Source organism: Rhinichthys klamathensis, unplaced genomic scaffold (assembly GCF_029890125.1).
Source record: "Rhinichthys klamathensis goyatoka isolate OS25496 unplaced genomic scaffold, OSU_Roscu_1.1 h1tg000436l_1, whole genome shotgun sequence".
Taxonomy (NCBI): domain Eukaryota; kingdom Metazoa; phylum Chordata; class Actinopteri; order Cypriniformes; family Leuciscidae; genus Rhinichthys; species Rhinichthys klamathensis.
Genome location: NW_026606932.1, coordinates 1,539,615 through 1,561,848, shown reverse-complemented (window position 1 = coordinate 1,561,848; position 22,234 = coordinate 1,539,615). Strand labels below are relative to the sequence as shown.

General features: G+C 40.3%; 1 protein-coding gene across 1 annotated transcript in view; it reads left to right on the top strand.

Moving 5' to 3' along the window:
• The first annotated feature begins 720 nt into the window (after positions 1-720).
• The window catches only part of LOC130071256 (SH3 and multiple ankyrin repeat domains protein 3-like), a 136,965-nt gene continuing 115,451 nt past the window's right edge, over positions 721-22,234 (top strand). Inside the window, 5 exon segments of the mRNA XM_056235951.1 lie at positions 721-895; positions 2,363-2,471; positions 4,346-4,497; positions 6,476-6,643; positions 15,065-15,181. Of these exon segments, the coding sequence (XP_056091926.1) occupies positions 845-895; positions 2,363-2,471; positions 4,346-4,497; positions 6,476-6,643; positions 15,065-15,181 (597 nt within the window). The 5' untranslated portion in view covers positions 721-844.

Sequence of the window (22,234 nt, the reverse complement as noted above, 5' to 3'; positions counted from 1 at the left end):
TTAATCAACAGGATTTACCACCGAAAATAATTCCGGCTCCTCTGGTAAAACCCTGTGTATTATTTCAGCTATAAAGTTGTTCTGGACTATTTTATAATCATGTAGGCGTTATATTTTCATGGCAACTTTACACAGAAAAGGTTATTTTAAAGTGATTTGTCCCCCTTCACACTAGCTGTTTGGCATGAAAGGCACCATGTACAGTTGCTCTCCAATCAGGCCATAATTCCCACCATAACCATCACATGATTATTGGGGTTTTATGTGCCATTATTGCTAGTAAAAACAAACCCATCATGCGAAATTTGCAGACTTGTAATTTTCATTATCCATAATATTGCTGAACCACCGTTAAGATGTGAGCCATCCAGCTAACATAATTGAGTCAGATTTCAATGCAGGAGAGGCAGTATTTGTACTCTAGCTGAAAGTCTGTAGAAATATTATTCAGTATGTTGGGGAAAAAAAAGAAAAAGACAGAGAGAAACCGAGAGCTGTAATATAATATTTTATGATTTGTTCTTCTCATAGTAGAAAAGCTGTTTGGTTTTCCACCATCCAATGAGATTATTCGCATCAAATAACCACTAGAGGTTTTACGCTCGACTCACACACAAACACACAACTCTCTCTCCCTCTCTCTCTCTTAGCCAACAATTCTTTTGTATCCCATCTCCATAACAACAGTCTGAGTGGCTGAGAGCGAGAGAGGACAGAGAGAGTGAGTTTGTAATATTCACCGCATGGATAGGCGGAGCTGCGGAGAGCATGTGTGAGTGTGTGAGAGACGGAGATGCTCAGATGGTAGTGTGCCGGGGTGGAATCAGGGCGGTGTGATGACTTGATGCACATCAGAGTAGATGAAGACGCAGGAGATCAGCTAACGCCACACATGGTGAGAAACCCACGCCTTTTACTTGCATTTGGCAGGGGACAGGTGTGAGAGAGTGTGTTTGGCCGGCCTCGATCTTCTAAGGGTTTTATGTAACAGGCTGCAAGACCAGAGATGGTAAGATAGAGCTACATACTGTCATACTGTTGCGCTCAGCAGCACATGCTGGACTTCTGAAATCAGGAGAAAAAAAGTCTCTGCGTTCCTTTTTTTTTTTTTTTTGTCTAAGACTAAAAATTATGTCTCAGTTGCATTTAATATTTACATGATTCTTTTGATTAAATAGCATTTTGACTTCTGGAGTAGCATTTACATTACACTATGAACAAGAAACCAATACTAGAATATTTTGTATGTTTTAATTAACATACTGTTTATTAAAACTACATCAACTCTAATCAATTTTATGATCGTTTTTAAACAATACAGTAGTACATTGCTTAAATATTCTAACTGGATTCATGTTTTTTTGTTTTTACTACTAACCGTTATTTGACTTTTCTAATTAATAGGCCTAATAGGACTAATCAGTTATATATAAAAGTTAATTTATATTTATTTGTGACCAAAGTTGTCATTAGTCCACTAGTTGTAGTGTTGTAACTATTTCCACTAGTTTGACCCTTTCAGACCGGCTCTGTGAACAGGTATTATTTTATTGAATAGTCAGGTATTATTATTGTATTGTGTGTAATCAGCCAATCACAGAGACGTGGAGGCACTGCTTCCTCTCACATGACTTTTTGTTTGTATTTTTCTGTTTGCACACATTCATGTCGTGTACGGTCCTCCGTGTCCTCAGTCATACAGGCTTTAATTTTTACGTGAGGTATCCATTTTTGTCCAGACAAAAATGTGTGTAATTTTAGAGGTAAAGTTATTTAAATGATCCATTAAACAGTTTTGTGGTCTTTTGCCTAAGACTTTTGCCTTTTTTTTGTTGATAAAATTAGGGACGAGTCAAAATAATTTTTTTAATTATATGTTTGTTTTAATTATTAGTTTGATACAGCCACAGATATATGACTGAGTGTATTACACTCTTAGCTAGAAAATCTCTCTAATGGCTCTTTTTAGCCGATCCCTTCCTTTAAGCATTATATACACAATTTTTACACTCATGTTGTTTTCATTCTTACATAATAATGGTTTGTATGACAAGTCATGAAAAGATACTAAGTTTATAGGGAGATTTTTGTGTGAAAGAAACCAGCAATTTGATTTTCTCTTTGATTTTTCTCTTTTGAAGACTCAGAATGTTGCATCAACATATTTTATAATGTATTTATTAAGACTGTATGTCTCCAAAAAACTAAAATTAAGTCTTTTCTGTAGAGGACTGTGGAGCTTTATTCCATCTCTGTTTCTTCCGCTTGGGAAAACTCGCCTGTTTTTGCTTTTATCCTTCTTTTGCATTATTCAACTTGCCTCACATCTCTCTCTCCCTCTCGTTTTCTCTCATTCCCTCAGGCTAACTTGAAGAAGTTTATGGAATATGTTCAGCAAAGGAACGTTGAGAAAGTGTCAAAGTTTCTAGAGAAAGGGCTTGACCCAAACTTCCACGACCCAGAGACCGGAGGTAAGTGTAACACCTTTACTCAAAAGTCCAGTTTAATTAACATCATCCAATTACTCAGTTGTGTGTGTGCGTTTGTATGTTCTTGTTTTGTATGTTCTTGTATGTGGTTTATGAGGACACAAATGTGTATAATGACAGGGGTTTTACAATATACATTACAACACTTCCTGCATCCTAGTAAACCAAATGGCTTGAAAAACATACAAAACTGTGTGGTGGTGTTTTTTTTTAAAGGTGAATATACCAAAAGTGTTCCATGATGAGTAGGTTTAGGGGTAGGGTTAGTGTAAGGGGATAAAATATACAGTTTGTACAGTATAAAAACCATTACATCTATGGAGAGTCCCAGTAAACCTTGTGTGCGTGTGTATGCGCCTGAGCCTGCATGTTGACTTTGCTCAGTACTATTAAATTGGTGCCATGACCCGATCTCTTAGTGTTTATCTCTTGGCTCTGTGTCAGCCAACAGCTGAATTTAAACTGGATAGTGGGTATCCATTTCAACTGTATTTCAGTAATTCTTCAGGTAGATGATCTTTTTGGTCCCCTTGAAAGTTATTAGCAATATTCTTAAAAAATATGAAAAAGTTTGTTTCAATTAATTTAATATTTATGTGTACGTTTTATTTTTTATATATTTGTTCAATTACTGTCCCCAATATAGCTTTCAGTACTATCATGGTAGGCATAAAAACACTTTGTTCTTAGTTTTCATTACAATAAGAAGTAACAGGAAATAGTAATAAAAGATTTATTCTTTATTAGGGGCCAACCCCCGAAGGGGATAGCCCCTATTGTATCTGTTAGTTTTATTATTATTATTATTAATATTGTTGTTGTTGTAATGTATTTTATTTGTTTATGTGATAATCTGAAAGTTGCCCAAATTTAATTAATTAATAATTAATTTTAGGTTAATTTACTGCTAGCTAACTTGTATTAACATTATTAAAACTACTCCAAATAAAATAAAATAAAATGTCATTAGCATCACACATCATATAAAAAATGCAATCCATTTTGCAAAATCTACTTGAAGGTTGATCAAGACCAAGATCGGATCTTATTCCAGACATGTGATGAATGTTTTAAGTTCAAGTTGTTAGAAATGCCCTTAATTGAAGAATTACTTTACTTGTATTCAGTAATCATTTTCAGTCAATAATTTGCCAAATTTAAAGCATTAAATGTCAGCTTGTTGATCGTCATGGTCTCATTGAAAACCTAAACATTGAGAAGTTAAATATTTTAATTTCAGTGAGTGAAAGAGTGAAAGAAATGTAAGAAAGAAAGATTGTTCTACTTGAATGACTATAGTGCAATCAAGTTTGACCTCTCCCAGTGCATGCTGGGAAGATAAGATCACCTTCTATGCAAATTCCCTCATACTTATTTAGATTTATTCATGCGTTTGTTTGGAACTGATTAGGACTGACCTCTGGCCACGTTGATGGACAGAAATGGAAGAGTTTGTGTTTGTATACACGCGTGTATTGTTACAGATAGAGCAGCCTTGACCTCCAGGTTGTGCAGCATTTCAAAATCGGTGTAAAGCTGTCTGGAGACAGAAGCTGAACAATTTGACCACGGTTCATCTATCCTTGAACTTTGAAAGAAACGAAAAGACCGGAAGAGAAAGATGGTTGGCCCAAACCTGTTATTTTCTTTAGTAGAACAAAAAAAAAGGGCCATTAAGCTCCAAAAAGGACCATTTTAAAATTAACAGTCAAAGAGCAGCATGAACATTCTTAGCAATGTCTCCTTTAGTATTTCATAGGAGTCAAGTTACAAAAAAAAGCATTTTTTTGTTGAACCACTCCTTTAAAATGGAGCACACATGCACCGAAAAAGTCAACAGTTGCTTGTGTTGGCAGAATGTCCGTTGACGATGGCGTCGCAGCTGGAAGGCTGTGCAGAGCTCATAAAGGTTCTGAAGAATGGAGGAGCTCACCTGGATTTCAGGACCAGAGATGGCATAACTGCCCTTCACAAAGCAGTCCGCACCAAGAACCACACGGCACTTATTGTGAGTAACACACACACACTCGTCCTGCCGACAGTGGGAGGGAACACAGGGTTCTCATACATACTTGAAAGAGAGATCAGAGGTGTATGTTTCTGTCCAGACATGAGTCATAGAGTGGCACAAAGATGAAAAGCTTTCATTGACACCAGGCTGTATAAAAGCTTGCTGTGTTTTATGATGATCAGAGTAGATCTATTGCTGGAGTACACAACTGATGTGTCATCTGAAGTTCAACTGAAAGAGGCATATCAATGTTGTTTTTATATGTCAATGACATATTGATCACAACATTAAGGATAGAGAGGCAACCAGGGATAGTTGTCACAACAGGAAGTTATTGGAAGCTCAGACCTTACACAAACTAAGGTTTCAATCACATCAGCAGTTTTTACATGTTGTATTCATAAACCTAATTCATAACCCCATTTTTATTGTCACATTTTATAAATTCAGACAGTTATAATTACATAATTACAATATTTGTTGGCCTAAACAATGGTTTATTTAGCTTGTTACATTCTTAATTTTAGCTGTTTCTGGAATCGTTTAGTGCTTTATAATTGTTTTAATTTAATTGAACAATTTAATAAATAATATATATATACATATATTCGTTTTTGTTGTTGTGTTGTTGACAACATATACATTATTTCTACAAATACAGAAATCTTAATCTTAATTCCGTTAATGAAAACTATTCTGAAAAATATTCGTTGACGACCTTTTTGGGATGACATCCACGTCATTAAACAGTAACTGACTATATCAACATGCAATATAATTGACGAAACAAGACGAGACCAAAATGTACTTTAAAAAATAAAAACTTTACCAAAATCAATCTTTATTTTTGTCGAGCAAAAAAGAGGAGACAAAATATTACAGACTGTTTTTTAATAAGCCTCCATGAGCCTTCATGTTTATGGTCGCCAGATGTCAAAAGTTTAAATTGCCCAATCAGAGTTGCCCGGTGTTTTACTTAATCTTCGCAGTCTGGCAACCATGCGCACCCGCTTTCTCTACGCTGTGGAAAAAGTCCTGACAAACATGTAAGCTGGATTTTAACAAGCTGCATTGCGATATTCTGCTCAAATGAAAAGGTAATAGAGTCAGTCTGTGATCCTTCACGAGCCGTTTGCTGCTACTAAATCTGTGAGCGAACCTTCTGATCTAGTGAACTGTAATAAATAGAAATCCAATAAACACAATTTGGAATTACTATAGGAATTTTACTACTTTTGAGAGAGAGTGTTAATTTTATATATATATAAAAAAATCAGGAAACTAGATGAGGTCAAATAAACCTTGATTTGTGCTTACGTGAAAGTGCAGGAATTCTGATGAAATGTAAAAACTATTTGCAACTGTTTGAATGAGTCTTGGATGACTTGTCACAGCTAATAAATCGGCTTGGCTTTTAAGTCATCAGTTATGAGGGACTGTGGTGCAGTCCTGTCTCAGCCTCAGATAGCCCACAGTCCGTTCACTGAACGCCTAATGCATACTGCATCACAGAACTGGTAAGAGCTAGCAGTAAATCTGCAAGGATAAGCGGCAAAGTGCACCAGACTTTGCTGATATTCGAAAGTCTTATTCGACTGGCAAGGTTGTAGGTTGAAACCCCACAAGGGGTTGCCCTTGAGCAAGGCACTTAAAGATATGCTGTATGTGAATTTTATTTCTTTATTTTTTATGGAATAGAATGCAGAAAATGGCCCTAATACTTGACAGATATCACTGGAATTGTATCAGGGACAGCATGAGGTGCTGTAAAAAGTCAAAAAGAATTTGACTGTGGAGGGCGGTTGCTAGACAGGGACAAAGCTTTGAAGCAGTTTCTGTCTGTCAATTTTGTGTGATCATGTTCGCCAACATCGGGTTTGCTGACTTGTCTTTTAAGGGCATGATTTGGGAGAAATAAGGCAGGGAAAGGAAAGTCAGTCATAAATGAGAGAATTGAGCATCAATGTGTGTGCAGACGCTGCTGGACTTGGGAGCCTCTCCGGATTACAAGGACAGTCGTGGCCTGACTCCTCTATATCACAGCTCTATGGTGGGGGGCGACCCGTACTGCTGCGAGCTCCTGCTGCACGATCACGCTCAGGTGGGCTGCATGGATGAGAACGGCTGGCAGGAGATTCACCAGGTAACACACTTCTTGTACCGTTTATAATTCAAAACTCCTTTCAAAGTTAATGTCTAAGCTGCAAAAATGTGTCATTCAGAAATCGTCATGGAATTGACATCACAACCACATTCATCATCCACATTTACATGTACACTATTGTTCAAATGTTTGGGGACAGTAAGCTTTATTTATTTGGAAAGAAATGAAAACTTATTCAACAAGAATGCATTAAATTGATCGGAAGAGACGGTAAAGATTATTTGAATGTACTGTGACAAAATATTTCTATTTCAAATAAATGCTGCGCTTTTGAACTTTGTTCATCCTGACAAAAAAATGTATCATGATTTACACACAAATATTAAGCATAAATATTAAACTGTTTTAAACTTTCTTGAGGACCAAATCAGCGTAACACTAGGGCGCTAGGAAGGCAGACAGAAAATTAGGATATTAAAATAGAAATTGTAATAATAATTTACAATATTATCCTATTTACTGAATTTTTTATCAAATAAATGCAGTTTTGGTGAGCATAAGAGACTTTTTTCAGAAAAAAAAAGAAAAAAATCTTACTGAGCCCAAACTTTTGAACGATCGTGTAAATGCATGTTCAGTATTCAGCTGCTTGTTTGTGTTGATGAATAACAGAGGCTACTTTCACACGCTGTACATTTTTTAGACTGACAGCCACATTTTACAGGTGTGAGTCTCGAAATGTTCTGTCCTAACAGCAACTTAGAGTAGCGCCTCGAATACTGTCTGTATGACCATGCAATGGGAGTCAAGCCCGTATTGTCTTACCATTAACCATAGTGACAGTGACAAAAGTAATATCAAAGATGGCTACATCTATAAAGCTAAAAAGTCCAATCTAGCCGCAAGTTCATCCGTCAAATAAATTAACAGCGTTTATATCTGGGTCGAGAGCGGATAGTAACTGGATCTAAAACCCTCATATCTCCGTCACGGTAAGTGACCGAAACTACACATGAAAACATACGGTACTAGACACGCATTTGTGCAGTGCATGATGTGATGGACAGTGATTTCACTCCCGTAAAAAAACTGTGTGTGAACGTAACTGTAATACACGACTGACAACCGTATTCTGCTGCTGTGTGAATGTGGCCATTTACATAGAGTCTTAAAAGCATTCTGCGTCTTCTCAGGGTCAGAGAAAAGATGAAAAATGAAAAACTAAATTACGGCTGTTTTTGGTGCAAATAATGTTGATGGACATTTCAAATGGACTTCAAGAGGAAAAAAATACTACAATAAATAGAGCACACACACAGGTCACCCTACCCCAGCTGACCCTGTGAATAACTGCAGGGTTATACAGTAGGAGATTGTGTTCCAGAGGCTTTTTCTCCATCTCTATCCATGTTCTGGAGGCTGGCCAGGCGCACACACTCACTTCTAAACTATTTCTCTCAGTTAGCAGCCCCTGGTGCATGACATTTGCATTCATGACATCTGACCTTTTCCGAAGCTTAAAAAGGGTGAGAGAGAGAATATCAGCAAGGGCCGTATATCCATACTTGTTTTAACCTCCACACAGGATCTAAAATGAATACTTGCCAAGTGCCAAACGTGAATGAAAATTGACTTTGGCAAGAAAATAAGACTGATTTGCTCACCAGTTAGTTAGTGACTTTATTAGAACTGTACCACTTTAACTAACTTCATGCATATAAATATATATATATTGGTTTTAGTGTTGATAATAATAATAGTTATTATAATAGTAATATCTGCTGTGGGATTCAGTGTAACCGGCCACTGCTGTGATTGGCTGACATGTTTGCATATGAAATAGCTACGTATTGCATGTGAAACTCTCTCCAATACTTTTACTACAGCTATTATACATTTTTACTATTACAGCTATAGAGATTAACGAATCGTGTGAAGTTTTTAAAGTATTTAGATCTATTCCCATCACATAAAATGTTTCCGTGATGAGCATTGACAAGCAGATTACAGTCTGTTGATCGCGAGAATGAAGATCTTATCATTGCAACGCAGTTTCTGCTCTCTCTAATGCTTTCACCGATGCAAACACGATGATGTACATACAGTAAGAGCTTCGTTGTGCAGTGTAACGTGCGTCATTGATTTCATAACGAGTTGTCCAGATAAACTTGCGCTGTGTGGAAAGATTATTCTTTGATCGCTTTCTGTATAATTTGTTCACAATTTAAATAAGATTATTTTTATCCTACTAAAAGAAACGATGTGTGAAGTTGATATTTTAGTCACTGGCTTGACTTACTGATGCATAAACAGTATTGAACGATTTTGAGAGAAAGATTACCTGTCTGAACTTGAACAATTAGGCTACACATCAGAAATTGTTGCTTGGTAGCTCGATCGATTTATTTTCAGACGTTCATCGAGGCCAGCTCTGTATTGGCCCAAGTTGAGGAAACAGTCGTCGGTGAAATGTTTGGACCAAACAAAACTTTGGGAAGTTGTGTCGGCGCATTTCCAGAGAAAATAAAATGAACCCATTGTTTCTTCAGAAGCTCGGATGAAGGAACTAAAAAATACTTTTGTGTTCATTTGTACATCCGAACACTGATTAACTGCCATGCTTCGCTCGTTTGCAAGCCATTATATCTCTCGAGGAAAAACTCAAATCGCGCTCGTGCGTTCGTAGTTGTTAGCTCATTTTCTCATGGGCGAGCCAAATTCTCTGGGCGGGCAAAGCAGAGAAAGGGGAGGTAACCTTTCAAGATCAGCCCGTCTGAGCTTTCATTTTCTCAAATGCAGAGAAAGATAGCCAAAGCTCGGTTTACACCGATTGAAATTTCTAGCCACTGGGGGACCATATACAGCCGCTAGGGGAACTCATATTAATGTTCAAAAACCTCAGAAAGTGAAAATTTCATGTCATGGGACCTTTAATGATATTAATATAAAAAAAGTTATACAGCCCTAATATATAAATTATTATTAGTAGTAGTATTATATCAATATTAGTAGGCCCCTATTAATTAATTTAGCAATAAAGCTTCCAAATTTAACTGCCAGTTCAATGAGTGTCCGCTTTCTGCCTTGTCCCATGTCTTCCATTTCTCTGGCTTTTCTTTTCCTTTTACAACAAATTATTTTACAACAAACATGTTGTTTTGCTGCTTTGCAAGCAATGATATTTCTTTCAGGATATGCAAATCTAAAATTTCTTTTAGCCTTGTTTAGAGAGGAAAGATGAGAGCTTGCGGTCTCTTTTCTGTTTATGAAAAACAATAATTTTGCAGCTGCAGCTGAGAGCATCATGTCTGGAAACGGATGGATGGGTGAATGGATGAATGGAGGCATAGATGCCCTTAGGGTGGACAGAGCTGCTGGGTCAGATAGGACTGTGTGTGCGTGTGTGTGTGTGTGTGTGTGTGTGTGGGTATATATATATAAATACACACTCAGCTGTACCGTTGCTGCCGCTGTGAGTTTACAGTGTTTAACCTGAGGCTCATTCCCCAAATTAGATCAGGCCTTAAAATGTGACGGACATGCTGTTAAACTATGTTAGCTACACTTCACAAACACACACTGCCCTCAGGAGTCTTGCCTTAAGTGTGCAGAAAGAGAGCAATAGTTGACAGGCCTGATTTGTGGGTGTGGGGAGGTGGGCACTTTTCTTATCGTAATATTTATTTTTCCACTCTCCCTTCTTTCTAATGTTCTCATCCATCTGTCTGACCTACAATTGTCATTTTCAAAGAGAACCTATGGCAACCCATGCAAATGCCAAGTGTGTGTGTGTGTCTCGATGAAGCTGCTCTTCACACACCACTATAGTTTATTTTAGTCAAATCTATCAGTGTGTGTGTGTGTGTGTGTGTGTGTGTGTGTGTGTGTGTTAGGGGTGTAACGGTACATGTATTCGTATTGAACCGTTTCGGTTCGAGGCTTCCGGTTCGGTACGCATACAAACCGAACGATTCCTTGGACCATTTTTCCTGCCGACAAAATTCGCACTGCCGCGATCACCACAACGTTGCGCAACATCAAATGGCAAGCGTAATGAAACCGGAACGAAACTGCGCTATTGTGCTTCACGGATCGTTTATCAGTTCGGAGCAGCAACATCTGTGCAGCGGGAGCCGATCTCGATCAAGCGACACTGTTACAACCGTTACAACACAGCGCTAAGAGATCCAGTAAAGAAAACATTTGAGTTCGCCACTGAAGTAATAACATCGCTGCGAGATCTAGTGAGAAGCATTCGAAGCTATTAACCGTAGATCTCTATTAGATCAAACAGCGCTGACGTGGACACCAGGAGAAACATTGTGCCGTGAATGAACTAGTAATACTAGTCCACAGACCAGCAACATTCACCATGGATTTAATATAGTAACAACACTAACTGTAACCAGTTTGGCTGGAATAGTGAAATGCTTTCAAGTACTTCACACATCTTTTTCCAGCACTTCAAAACTCAAATATTATATAAATAAATAGCCTATATGAAGAGTTCAGATGCAAAAGCCTCTATAAGTGCCATTTGAAATTTTCTTCTAGAAATTAGAATGATCATTTTTATGAAGCTTGTACATTTAAGTTCAGTAATTTCACTCAAATGACAATTAATAGGCAATCTTCATTGCCATTTAAGTGAAATTACTGAACTTAAATATACAAGCTTGATAAAAATGATCATTCTAAGAAAATTTCAAATAGCTTTTGCATCTAAACTCTTCATATATTTAAATGTTATTTTTAATGTGATGACCAAAACATTATTTGTTCATCCTTCAAAGACGACCCCCATTTATAAACCTGAAAGTTTCAAGATGTAGGAAAACTCACTTATTTAAAAAATATTTTTTCTTTTAACAAATAGGAAATTTCTCTGGCATTTCTTACTTTTTGCTGTATCGAAAACGTACCGAACCGTGACTTTAAAACCGAGGTACGTACCGAACCGTGATTTTTGTGTACCGTTACACCCCTAGTGTGTGTGTGTCTTTAAATGGACATGTATATTCTACATCACTGAATGAATGGCTAAATGTGAATCCAAATGCATTCATTCCTGTCTCTTTCTGTCTGCCACCGTGCGTTGTCAATTATACTGTAGCTTACCGTCTATACAAACATACTGTGGAGCTAAAGCTAACATTAGCTCTGTCCAAAAACCTAGTAGGCTACACCATAGACATATAAAATACATAGAGGCCTCATTGGCCGCTTGGGACCGTTGCTGCGATACGTCAACGAGTCTGCCATATTGATCCGGGCAAGACCACTCTATAAACAAACACAAGTAAGCGAGGAGCTGCAGCTTTTCTGGACAAAAAAGCACAATGAGATTTACACTTCTCAACCGATTTCAACTGTTTATGATCTGAGTGGTGTACGAAAAATTTTCTGTCTCCAATTACTCAGGATCTCGGTAGTTAGAAAATTATTCATTGTCATAAGGAATTATGAAAACTCATGCTTCTCTAGCATAGATTTGGTTTATTTTTCTTGGTTAATTGTGGAAATGTCCCTAATGCAATATAATTTAATGGGCATGAAATGTGCACATCGTTTTTAATTATGGAAATGGCTTTTTCGTCATTTTAGCGTTTTCTCTTGTGTCTTTTAGCTTTTTCTCTTGAATCACGTCATGAGATTTGTCACAGGACAATTTCAAATGAATGTGAATATAATTTGCAGATAATAAATGCATTTATTTCCATTCAAATGAATGAAAACGGATAGAAAGGGATTGGCCTTAAAATATTCCTTATACTGTGGCTCCCTCTAGTATAGGCAACATTAATATCACAGAGTGGACCTCTGATTATAAGATCATCCAGTAAACATTTAAGTTACAGCTGTAAAACATTTATAGTACAACTACAGTACAGTATAAATTGTATGAAATTTAAGCGTAATATGAGGTCAGATGTAATCGTTCAATATACAGTATATGGCAGTTTTATTCTATAGCATATTATTATTATTATTAATAGCCTAAAATACAATTGAGTAAAAAATAAAAATAAAAACTGTGCTAAATTATCTCTTTCATGTGCAATGGGACCTTTTTTTTTTATCACTTGGTTTCTGTCTGCATTGATGCACTGTCCAGCAACATATTTCCAGGGTTACCGCAGGGCATTAAAAAATTCTTAAAAGATTGAAATTTGAATCTCCTGATTTTAAGGCCATTAATGCGCGCTACACCAGAGATGAGTCTGGCAGGGTAAGTCGCTTGGGAGAAGAGAGTGTGCAAATTCGAGCAAAAAGGGGAAGTGCAACAACTAATGACATCAATTTAGCCAAGTGCAATTTACTCCGGGAATGAAGGCAAATTCCGAATTATTTCGATTTTAGAATTCATTTTTAGAATACTTTTCCATCAACCGGTTACAATTACAACACTGCGCGCTTGCTGCAACAAAGAGGCATGAGCACTCGGATAAAAACAACTGCTACATGGATGAGAAGCATGACGGGACGAGTGGAGGAGATGCACTGAATGAAAATGCACATTCACTCTCTGATAGTAGATGGCGCTTTTGGAACAGCAGAAATGCAGTTACTCCTGTAACCCCCATAAACAAAGCAGGCTGTGCTACTTTCTGTTTCTGAACAGCCAGTCAGTCATTTGACATGTCATTTGATCAGTCACATTACATCCAGTTGTGTTAGATTTGAACTTTTACAAACCACTATTACATGTTACATTATGTCATTATGTATATTTTTAGGAGTACGGTTTTAGTTGAGTACTGTTTACATATTACATATAGCCTAATACAAATACATGATACAATGTATTTTGAGAATGGGTTTGTTCTTTATGCGAGTGCGGTATTAATTTTCATTTATTGAGGACTTAAAAATGTCTTAAAGGGATAGGTCACTTTGAAATTAATTTTTGGTATGTTTTAGCTTACCTCAAGGGCATCCAAGATGTAGGTGTCTTTGTTTCCGCAGTAGTTTCAATTTTGATATTTTTAGGTCAAACCGTTCTTGTCTGTCAGTCATATAATGCAGGACTATGGTCACCACCTCAAAGAGCATGCACAGAGAAGTCAAAATTAAACATGATTTAATGACTCGTAAATGTAAGTACACATTGATGGCCTAAGACACAAAACGAGCGGTTTGTGTGAGAAAACGAACAGTATTTATATCGTTTTTACCTCTTGTAAACACAGCCACGTCCAAGTGATCTGAGGGCGCGGGCGCGGGCGCTTGCCGCGCTTCGGTCTTTTCCGGCAAGCGCCGGAAAGCGCCGGAAGTGATCTCTCGCGCATGTATGTCACTCATTGTTTACACAGAACAGAGATTGTAGGTAAGGCGGCTAATTAAAATGGTACTAATTTGCGCTTACCCGGGATCTTTAAACCGTCGTAAAAGAAAACAATAAAAAAAATAAAAATAAAACAATTGTATGAGTGACGTACACGCGCAAGAGATCACTTCCGGCGCTTTCCGGCGCTCGCCGGAAAAGACCGAAGCGCCCGCGCCCTCAGATCACTTGGACGTGGCTGTGTTTACAAGAGGTAAAAACGATATAAATACTGTTCGTTTTCTCACACAAACCGCTCGTTTTGTGTCTTAGGCCATCAATGTGTACTTACATTTACGAGTCATTAAATCATGTTTAATTTTGACTTCTCTGTGCATGCTCTTTGAGGTGGTGACCATAGTCCTGCATTATATGACTGACAGACAAGAACAGTTTGACCTAAAAATATCAAAATTGAAACTACTGCGGAAACAAAGACACCTACATCTTGGATGCCCTTGAGGTAAGCTAAAACATACCAAAAATTAATTTCAAAGTGAACTATCCCTTTAAACGTAAATCTAAATTAGATTTTTTTTTTTTTTTTTTTTATGTGCAGCAACCTTGATTTCTTGTTTAGCAGCGATGGATTAGCCATATGGGCATCTGGACACCATGTCCAGAAGGTCACCATACAGTGCCGTATAAATGTTTTCAAACCGCAGGAGCCGGCCAAAGACCCTACTCCAGTTGCGTGGCCAAAGATGAGCAGCAGTGAATGTTAATTGGCCCCTGTGCTGGTACTCGCTGGATCTCACAGCTGGGGGCCCCTGGGAGTCTCTTGCATGTCCAGTCACTAATCCTGCCCTGCTCTATCTCTCTTTTCCACTCTTTCTCAGGCAGACAGCTTTTAAGCAGTTTTTCTACATCCCACACTCCATTAGTATGCAGAGAGGACACGTTTTGAATTATGGTGGAAAGAAAAGTGACATTGATAACACCAAACAAAGGCAAACAGTTCTGCTCTTTCTCATTTCATAAACCGAGAACATCAGGATGTGAGAGTGTGTGTGTGCGTGAAAGAGAGAGGCAGCAGCTATTCGTTTTATATGATTTTAGTTCTGTGCCGGCTACAAATTGAAACAAAACGTAAACGAGCACTCAATACAAAGTTTTTTATGTGTATGTTTTGCCAGGCTTGCCGTCACGGACATGTGCAGCATCTTGAACACCTGCTGTTCTATGGAGCGGACATGAGTGCTCAGAACGCTTCTGGAAACACTGCCCTGCACGTGTGTGCTCTCTATAACCAGGTAACTCATTCAATCATACTGTACGCATTCCCTTAGCAACCGGTCAACACACACACACACACACACACACACACGCACACATTCTTCAGGCTCAGATTTCTGTACCCACAAGGACACACTAAATCATTCTGCCTGAAATATCTGCACCCTTTTCAACCAGGTAAAACATGAGCATGTAGACGTTTGTACGCATACATGGCTTTAGCAGGTTTTATTATGTATAATGTGTCAGTATCAGTTAATGAGCATAAAACAGCAAGGTCACAGATTGTTCATGCAGTCACAGAGAAATGCAAAGAGTGATCTAATCCTCAGGTGTGTGTGTGTGTGTGTGTGCCTGCGTGTGTGTGTGTGGTGGGCTCATGCATTTTAATTCAGCTCTTATTAAGTATTAATGGACGCTCTCACAACACACATGCACCCACACAAATACAAAGAGAGTCCTTTAGGAATGCCTGAAACGCCAGAACTCACATGTGCTGTGTTCTATATCTTTCCACCTCTCTCTCTCTCTCTCTCTCTCTCTCTCTCTCTCTCTCTCTCTCTCTCTCTCTCTCTCTCTCTCTCTCTCTCTCTCTCTCTCTCTCTCTCTCTCTCTCTCTCTCTCTCTATTGAAACTGTTATTGCTATTGAATCTCACTGTTGTGTCTGTAAACTTTTTTTTTTTTTTACTTTTACTCACGACATGCTATCTTGCAACAAAGGATTCCATTCAATATGCTAAGCTAAGCTAGCCGCGGCGCTGCCAAGCTAAGACAATGCATGCACTGAGACAAAAATACATTTGCCCACCTATCTAAATGTAGGGGAGACGTTGAATAACCCCTATTTCAAAAAACGGTGGCGTGTTCCTTTAAAATGTAATTTATCCTTGTGATGGTAAAGCTGAATTTTTAGCATCATTACTCTTCAGTGTCTTTGGTCTTCAGTGTCATGTGATCCTTCTGAAATCATTCTATGCTGATTTGCGGCTAGTAGTTACAGTGACAAATTTTATCTAAATTATATTTGGTAACATTTTTGTGTGTGTGAGTGTCAGTGTGGTTTCGCGTGTGTGCGTGTAAATGTTTGTGTGTGTTTTTTTATACCGGTGGGGACTTCAACCTGAATTCACACAGGCTCATGGGGACTCGTGCCACCGTGGGGACCTAAATTGAGGTTCTCCTGAGGAAACAAGCTTATAAATCATACAGAATGAGTTTTTTTGAAAATGTAAAAAAGTTTTCTGTGATGGGTAGGTTTAGGGGTAGGGTGAGAGTAAGGGGACAGAAAATACAGTTCCCTTTCGAGGGAACTCGCGATGCGTCATCGACGCTTTGGGAACGCCCCCAGCGTGAATGCGTCTGAGCATCAATGTCAACTAGTCCAATGGAAAGAATGAGCGTCACGGGCGGGTGACGTCATGACCAGGAAGGCATAAGAGCACATCCGGTGAAACGCGGCATTAGCTTCTGTGTCTCAGCAAGCGATCTGTGTTACTCTGTCTCTGTCTATTTATTGTTGTCTGTTCGATATTATTGGGAGGAGTTATGGCGAAACAACTTTACAAACTCTGTGCTTCTCCCTGCCCGTGTTATTTAACGGGTGGGGACACACACGAGCTTTGTGTAGTTCAGGGCGCAGCGTTCTCCAGCGAGCTTCTGGCGCAGCGTCAACTCGACATTGCGTCGGACTCACGCCCTCTGAGGGGGGTTCGAAAACAGTCAGTTCGGGTGGTTCCTGCCAGTATGTTTCAGGTCCCCTGGCTGTCTTTATTACACCAGAGGCCAGCCTCGAGGGGCTGGTTCCCTTGGTTGATTTTCTGGCAGCGCGGAAGCTACTGCCAAATATATCTCTATGGGTAATGGTAATCTCTCTGGTAATGGAGCAAGGGGTAAAGGCCCTGTTAGCAAAGAAAGCTATAGAGCAGGTGTACTCACCCGACATTGCGTCGGGTCTTTACAGTCGTTATCTCATTGTTCCAAAAAAGGATGGAGAGCTGCGTCACATACTAGATCTTCGTCTGTTGGAGTGTTTGGTGCTGGAACTCAAGTCCAAGATGCTGACACTCAAACAGATCGTGACTCAAATCAGATCCGAGGACTGGTTTGTCACGATAGATCTAAAAGACGTATACTTCCATATCTCCATCCTCCCTCAGCACAGGAGGTTCCTGAGGTTTTCTTTGGGGCAAAGAACACCAGTATCAGGCACTTCCTTTCGGTCTAGCTCTATCACCCCGCACATTCACGAAGTGTGTAGACGCAGCTCTGGCCCCGCCAGGCTGCAGTGTATATGCATTCTGAATTGCATAGATGGCTGGCTGATTCTAGCGGAATCAGAACAGTTAGCGGTTCGGCACCGAGGTGTCGTTCTCGCTCATATGCAGATGTTGGGGTTGAGGCTCAATGCCAAGAAGAGTGTGCTTTCTCCAGTACAGAGAACCACTTTCCTTGGTGTGGTATGGGATTCAGTGACGATGCGGGCCACTCTGTCGCCCGTTCGTGTAGCTGCTATCCTAACAGCCACAAAAGAGCTGAGGCTAGGCCAGTCACGCACTGTAAAACAGTTCGAGAGACTGTTGGGTCTTGTGGCAGTAGCATCCAACGGGATACCTTTTGGCCTGCTGTACATGAGACCTTTGCAGTGGTGGCGCAGGACCAGAGGGTTCTCCCCGAGGGGAAACCCACTTCGTATGATCAAGATCACGCGGCGGTGCCTTCGTGCCTTGGTTATATGGAGGAAACACTGGTTCTTAACCCAGGGTTCGGTGTTGGGAGCTCTTTGCCATCGAGTTGCTATCTCGACAGATGCTTCCCTCACCGGCTGGGGAGCGGTATTGGAAGGCCGCTCAGCTCAGGGCTTGGGAGGAGTCATCATCTCGCTTGGCACATGAATTGCCTAGAGATGATGGTCGTCTTCAATGCGTTGAGACATCTCCTCCCAGACCTGAGGGGCCATCATGTGTTGTTCTGAAACAGTGACTGTTAGGCCTCAGGGCAGCAGCGTTCAATGTGATACCCTTTGACCTGCTGTACGTGAGACCTTTACAGTGGTGGCTCAGGACCAGAGGGTTCTCCCTGAGGGGAAACCCACTCCGTACGATCAAGATCACGCGGCAGTATCCCCGCGCCTTGGTTATATGGAGGAAACTCTGGTTCTTGACCCACAGACAACACGTTGGTGGCCTATTATTTTGGTCCCTCAGGAAATTACGCTGTCTGAGGGCAGTGTATATTCCAGGGGGGCCAGAATATTGGAGCAGACACCCTGTCGAGGCAGGGGCTGAGGCCAGGGGACTCCACCCAGAGGCGGTGGAGCAAATATGGGAGTTTTATGGCCAGTCAGAAGTGGATTTGTTCTCGTCTCAGCATACGACGCACTGTCCACTCTGGTTATCCCTCACTCAACCAGTCCCCTCGGGGCTGGTTGCTATGGTGCAGACGTGGCTGAGGCTACGTCTGTACGCATTTCCCCCTGTTGCTCTGCTCCCAGGAGTTCTGGAGTGATTCCGCCAGGATGGAATAAGCCTATTTAGTAGCACCACCCTGGCCGAGCTGAATTTGGTTTGCGGACCTAATTTTTCTCCTCGACGGACCTCCCTTGGAGGTCCCGATCAGGAGAGACCTTCCGTCTCAGGCAGGGGATGCAATATTGCACCCCCGGCAGGGGATTTGGAAACTGTGGATTTGGCCTCTGAGGGGGCCCAACTCATAGAGAGTGGTCTCTCAACCGAGGTTGTTGAGACCATTCTAAGCTCCAGAGCTCCCGCTACGAGGAAACTATATTCACTATTTCGAGAGTTTTTCACTTCTTGGTGTTACCAGCGTCAGTGGGATCCGGTTAACTGTTCAGTAAACACAGTATTCGAGTTTCTGCAAGAACGCTTTGTATCAGGTCTATGTCCTTCCACGCTTAAGGTATACGTGGCGGCCATTGCGGCTTTCCACGCCCTGGTGGGTAGTACATTTTTGGGTCGAGACCCCCTGATCACTCGTTTCCTTCGTGGCACTTTGAGGCTGAGGCCTGCAACTTGCACTAGGGTGCTGGCTTGGGACCTTGCAATAGTTCTAGAAGGCCTATCTGGGGCTCCCTTCGAGCCCTTAGATTTGGTCTCAGAGAAGTTCCTTTCTTTTAAGACTATTTTCTGCTAGCTATTTCGTCCCTATTAGAGTCAGACCTTCAGGCCCTTTCGGTCCCCACCTGCCTTGAGTGCACCGGGGATGGCCAAGGCATTCTTACCCGAAACATGGATATGTTCCAAAGGTGCCTACCATTATTCCGAGGCCTATTGTGCTGCAGGTTTCTGTCCTCCTTTTACATCTGCGGACCAGGAAAGGCTGAACCTCTTGTGTCCAGTGCGAGCACTGGATACTTATGTTCATCGGACATCTTCAATGAGGAAGTCCGACCAGTTATTTATTTGCTTTGGATCACCTAAGAAGGGTCTTCCTGCTTCTAAACAGATGGTTAGTAAGTGGATAGTTGAGGCTATTTCACTTGCATACGAGTACTCTGACCAGCCGTGTCCTTTGGTGGTCAGAGCTCACTCTACGAGGGGTATGGCGGCCTCTAAAGCCTTATTATTTGGAGTTTCTCTTCAAGACGTATGTGATGCGGCAGGCTGGTCCTCACCGCTCACGTTCGTCAGGTTTTACAGTTTGGACCTGGATGCTGCCCCAGGTTCTCAGGTGCTTAGTGCTTAGTTCCAACAGACTAACACTCAGGTACTTGGAATTCTGGCGTTTTGGGTATTCTCGTTCCCAAAGCGTCGATGACGCATCGCGAGTTCCCTCGAAAGGGAACGTCTCAGGTTACGACTGTAACCATAGTTCCCTGAGAAAGGGAACGAGACGATGCGTCACCCTGCCATACTTCCTGCATCCCTGTGATCGGCTTGCTTCGACTTTTTGAAGCTAATGCCGCGTTTCACCGGATGTGCTCTTATGCCTTCCTGGTCATGACGTCACCCGCCCGTGACGCTCATTCTTTCCATTGGACTAGTTGACATTGATGCTCAGACGCATTCACGCTGGGGGCGTTCCCAAAGCGTCGATGACGCATCGTCTCGTTCCCTTTCTCAGGGAACTATGGTTACAGTCGTAACCTGAGACGTTTGTACAGTATAAAAACCATTACGTCTATGGAGAGTCCCCACAAAGATAGAAAACCAAGTGTGTGTGTGTGTGTGTGTGTGCGAGACTGTGTGTGCGAGACTGTGTGTGCGAGACTGTGTGTGCGAGACTGTGTGTGCGTGTGTTTGTGTGTGTGTGATTTACTAATTTTACAGCAGTGGTTTCTGTTTATCTTCATTCAGCTCATCATAATGAGATTAAACTACAGCTGACCTGCACTAATGTAACATCCAGTCTGGAAGAAGTCAGTTACAAACAGATCAATAACATCAAAACAACACAAACATGAAGAAAAGAGGACACCACACAATGACCTCTATACTTCTGAAACAAAAATAGTACAGTATTATATAAAGATCATAGTTCTACTGTTGATGTCTAATGATATTGTGTAACTCGATTTTTATCTCAAGTGTCACAAACACAAACTCACATGCACCGCACCAGGCATCTCACATCTCTGACAGCACAGATGTGTTAGAGCCGTGTGACAGACGCACTTCGACAGAAAACAGAGCTGCTGAGACAGCAAGGAAAAGTGACATGAAATAAATATAGCAAAGGACTTTGGGGGGTTATGTATGTGCCGTACTTCAAGGATGAATTTGCTGGAAAATGTCCTCAGATGTTAGCTGTCGCCTGTCGGTCATTAACCCCGTGGGCATCTGGACAAAGGCTGTTAAAAGGTTCTTTTATAGATGTTCTGTAATGGACAAATTACTCTTGATGAGATTAAATAATGCAAAATAATGCCCAAAAGTTGTATCATATGTGGGCATCTGGACAAAGTCAAAAACAGAATATACATTATAGACCATATAATTTTTTCTTAGTTTATTTAGTAAGTTGGAAGTCTCCTTTCATATTTCTAGGCAAATTTGTGGACAAATTTGCTATACAGTAAGATGTCTTTAGAAGTTAGAAATGTCAAAAATGAAAAAAGAGACTAAAATGCCTTAAAAATCCAAAAGCTGTGTTTTATGTCAAGTCCTTTTATGGATGTTCTCAGAAGGAAAAATGGATCATAAAGAGACTAATTAATGTCCAAAAGTATTTTAGGGTCATGGCTAGTATATATTTATAATATAAACAGTAGAAATGAAAGTTGTATAATTATAATTGGCTTAATTTAAGAGCCAGAGAAGTCAATTAGACATTGTCATGCAGGTAGTTTGTGAAATAGTGTGTAGTTTCGCAAATGTCCTCATAAGTTAACTGAGTCTATAAAAAAGTAATTTTAGAGACATTCTCTAATGGACAAATTACTCTTAAAGAGATTAAATAATGTCCAAAAGTTGTATTTTATGGTTATATAGTATGTTTATATACTGTTTAATATATAGTAATCAGCCCGTTCTCATCCTTTGGCGTCACACATGTGATGCTTTGGACATTTCGTCGAAATCTTACGCACATGGCATCCTTTAGCGTCAATATGAGACGCAGAACCCAAGGCGTCATACAGGTGACGCTCGTCTAAATCCGACGCACATGCAGTGTTGTGTGTAACGCGTTACAAAGTAACGCGTTACAGTAACGTAACTACTTTTTCGGGTAAAAAGTAGTGTAACGCGTTACTACTGAAAATTTGGTAACGAAACGTAGTTCCTTTTTCAATTTCGCACAACGTTACTTTTCCCATGGACAGATTTGACAGCAACACTGTCTCCTCAGCTGCGCGCTTGCAATAGTCACAAGCTCCACATGGTACGTGACAGAGGCTGGTAGCAGAGCAATCAATTCTGTGAATTACACTGCGCAAACCAAAAGTAATACTCCCACCGGATGAAGAAGGGTTGGCTCTCCACAGAACATAAAATATTAATTGTATTGAATTTTTCGTGTTCGCATTTGTGAGGAAAGAAACAATGTTATGGACGTAACAGTTCTTCGGACTTGACCGCTCTGAAAGCGGCAATAAAAGACTGCTTTAAATCTT